We start from the raw sequence: 3501 nt of genomic DNA, 5'->3' as shown, positions 1-3501 counted from the left end.
AAACAGTAACGTATTACTCGTTACTCCAGCTCGCGCTATTCTTCCTTATCTCATCGTCCCGTGCGGAACCTACGATCTACTTGAGACTCATTGCGCGTGGGACGATGAAGTAAGAGGAAATAGGACGTGAGCAAATAAAAAACTGGCTGACATGTGCAATGAGTACCGAACTGCGACATAAATAGAGACGGAGACTACATCTCCGTCTTTTTTTTATCGTGCGATTTAGAAAGAGAAAGAGATACTGTTTTCACCTTCTATCTCTTTTATGTAACTTTGTTTACCTGTTTGTACCTCAGTTTTGTTGTTCAAATATTGGAAACGCTCGGTCTGTTCTTGTTATGTCTATGCTACGCTCTAAGTGCAAAGTCCACGCTGTTCTAAAATGTATCCGTTATCACTAGCAAGGAGATGACGCCAATTAGGAAATCGCTTTTCCAACGAGTCATAGTGCGTTCGATAGCTTACATGTAGCTAATAAAAACCCTAAAGGCGTTTGTGCCAATGGGCCTTCGTTTAGGAGAAATTACAAAACAAAGTTAGGGTCATGCAACTATGTCCCATGTAAAGAAGAACATTAGAATCTTTTTCGAGTAAGCGGCGTAGCTGAGCCGACTAAGGCTCTCGTCCATACATTTTTGCGCCGGCGGCGTGCGTTCGAGTCCCGCCGACGACTGCTTCGCTTTTTTTTTTTTTCAATTTTGGATATATAAAAGACACTACATTAATCATTATTTATTTTTTTAAATTTATTTTGTTTTTCTATGTAAAAATAAGGACATTTCGGGATGTTTGAACGCAATACGAAATAAAAAACAGTTTTAAAGTCATGAACTGATTATATTTCTCATGCAATGTACATGTGTTATTTTGTCAAGAATATTTTGTACAATATAAACTTTCTTTTATAATTATATATTTATTTACATACGATAAAAGGTTTCCATCGCTTCGCAATGTTGTGGATGAAAATTGATGTAAAAATAAACATCGCATATCGATGTACATCTTGGCGGTATAAATTATAAATTATATTTTGGTTTATTATTTTTGTTGTTGAATTTTTTATATGTAGAATAAAAGTGTGAAATATTTTAAAAAGATGAGTCTCGCAAATGGACAAGCAGGTATATTCGTCAGTGTTCACTTGTAAGAAAGGACCTTTGTTAGGTAGAGTCCCCCCCTCCTTTCGACCTTTTTAACGGTTTTCACAGAGGGACTCTCACACGTTGTAACGGTCTGACCAGTTTCGTGGTAGCATTTGTAAAGAGAGCGTGGTACGAAACATCAGTAAAAATGGAGACAACATTTATTACCGATGAAACTGTCGAATATGTGCAACTTCTTGCAAAGTGCGATATTTCGAAGGAAGACTTGACGGATGCGGTTGAATATTTTCGTGGTAAATATATTAATGAAGAATTAATTATCTGCTTTCATAACGTCACAGTATATTTCAAATTATAATGTAAAATAATTGTTTGTAGATATTGCTGTACGCTTTAATTTAATATTTGTTGACGCCCCACGCAAATTTTCGAACAATGCTAAATTAGTTGGCGGCAAACTTTTTGAAAAATTTATTAAACTATTAGGAGAGCATGAAATTTTGGACGACATTGAATATTATACAGAAGAAGAACAAAACGTGGTTGTATGCGAAAATATGCCGAGTACAAGTAAGAATACACCCGATGAATTGGAAGATTATGAACCTCCAGAAAAAATTTCTACGCATAAAGTAGTGCCATACGATACAAAATTAAAGGTCGTACTGACAGCACAAGAACATCCACAGTGGTCTTTCAAAACATTAAAGCATCATTTTAGAAAATATTTAAACCATCCTTCTGATGTTACGAAATATAAAAAAGCTGTTTTGTCAGGCGGTACTTTTAGAGACAAATTAAATACAATAAAAACTAATGTGTACGATCGCTTCACAGAAGCAAGAAATAAGAATCAATTAGTTACGCGACGTTTGCTTCAACAGTGGGCTATTGCTGCAGCCGCACAATATAACAAGCCAAAAGAAGAACAAGACAGCGAAGAACATACAAATGTTTTTCATTTCGTAGCATCCAGCACGTGGTTGACCAACTTTTTACACGATTATAGGATATCGAATCGTCGCGTTGTTCGATATGTTTCCAAAAAAGAAGCAATTACACCAGAAGTTGTCATAAAATCAGCGGAACAATTTCAAACATTAATTCAAGCAATTTCGCCAGATTACGATCCCGATTTTGTAATTAATACAGACCAAACAGGATGTGAGTATAGAGTTAATGTTTCGCGAACTTACACGCACACTGGAGAAAAATTAGTTCCATTGTACATAGACGATTTAAATAAAGTTTCACATTCATACACCGCCCAGTATTCACTGACGAAATCCGGGAAGTTATTAAATAAAGTATTTGTTTGTTTGCAAGAATTTTCTGATAATTTTGGAGTACGCGTACAAAAAGATGTAGATAAATTATTAGAATTATGTAAAAATGTCGTTATTACATGTTCTAAATCGGGCAAATTAACAACATCATTATACGCACAGTATTTGGAAAATGTTGTTAAGCCGTATGTCGGGGATAATTTGTTTTTATTTATTGTTGATTCCTGGGGAGGACAAAAAAACATCCAAATGTATAACGAAATATTTCGCGACAAAAATAATAAACCAACATGTAATTTACAAATTATACCGCCAAAATGTACTCCGATATGTCAGCCGTGCGACGTTTATTTTTATCGACAAGTGAAAGTTATAATTAAGAAAATACAAAACTGTCCAGATGTAATTTCACAATCAGGTGACGAAAGCAAACAATTAAATACTCGTGCTGATGCGATTCGTATACAATCTTTAACTCATTATCTGTTATCAGCGCCGAAATTTAAATGTATGCTTCAATATGCATGGTATGCATCCAAATTAGCTGACGATAGAGAAATATTTTTAAATGTGAATCAATTATGCTTCTCTTCAAACATTTATAATAAAACATGTGTATGTGGACAACATAATTCATTTATTAAATGTTCGTGGTGCGAAAAAATTTTATGTTTCCAATGTTTTTACATCAATTTTCATCCACAACATTGCGAAGCGATGGAAACCTTTTATCGTATGTAAATAAATATATAATTATAAAAGAAAGTTTATATTGTACAAAATATTCTTGACAAAATAACACATGTACATTGCATGAGAAATATAATCAGTTCATGACTTTAAAACTGTTTTTTATTTCGTATTGCGTTCAAACATCCCGAAATGTCCTTATTTTTACATAGAAAAACAAAATAAATTTAAAAAAATAAATAATGATTAATGTAGTGTCTTTTATATATCCAAAATTGAAAAAAAAAAAAAGCGAAGCAGTCGTCGGCGTGACTCGAACGCACGCCGCCGGCGCAAAAATGTATGGACGGGAGCCTTAGTCGGCTCAGCTACGCCGCTTACTCGAAAAAGATTCTAATGTTCTTCTTTACATGGGA

General features: G+C 34.2%; 1 protein-coding gene across 1 annotated transcript; it reads left to right on the top strand.

Moving 5' to 3' along the window:
- Positions 1 to 1480: 1480 nt before the first annotated feature.
- Positions 1481 to 3263, top strand: LOC116851680 (the record flags this gene model as incomplete). Its single annotated transcript, XM_032831340.1, has 1 exon — positions 1481 to 3263. A coding segment is annotated over one exon (1656 nt), but the record flags the coding sequence as incomplete, so codon positions are not given.
- Positions 3264 to 3501: the final 238 nt, after the last annotated feature.

This window comes from Odontomachus brunneus, unplaced genomic scaffold (genome assembly GCF_010583005.1).
Source record: "Odontomachus brunneus isolate Ranch 3 - 2012 unplaced genomic scaffold, Obru_v1 Obru_scaffold_187, whole genome shotgun sequence".
NCBI classification, from domain to species: domain Eukaryota; kingdom Metazoa; phylum Arthropoda; class Insecta; order Hymenoptera; family Formicidae; genus Odontomachus; species Odontomachus brunneus.
This window is presented reverse-complemented; position numbering and strand designations above follow the sequence as displayed.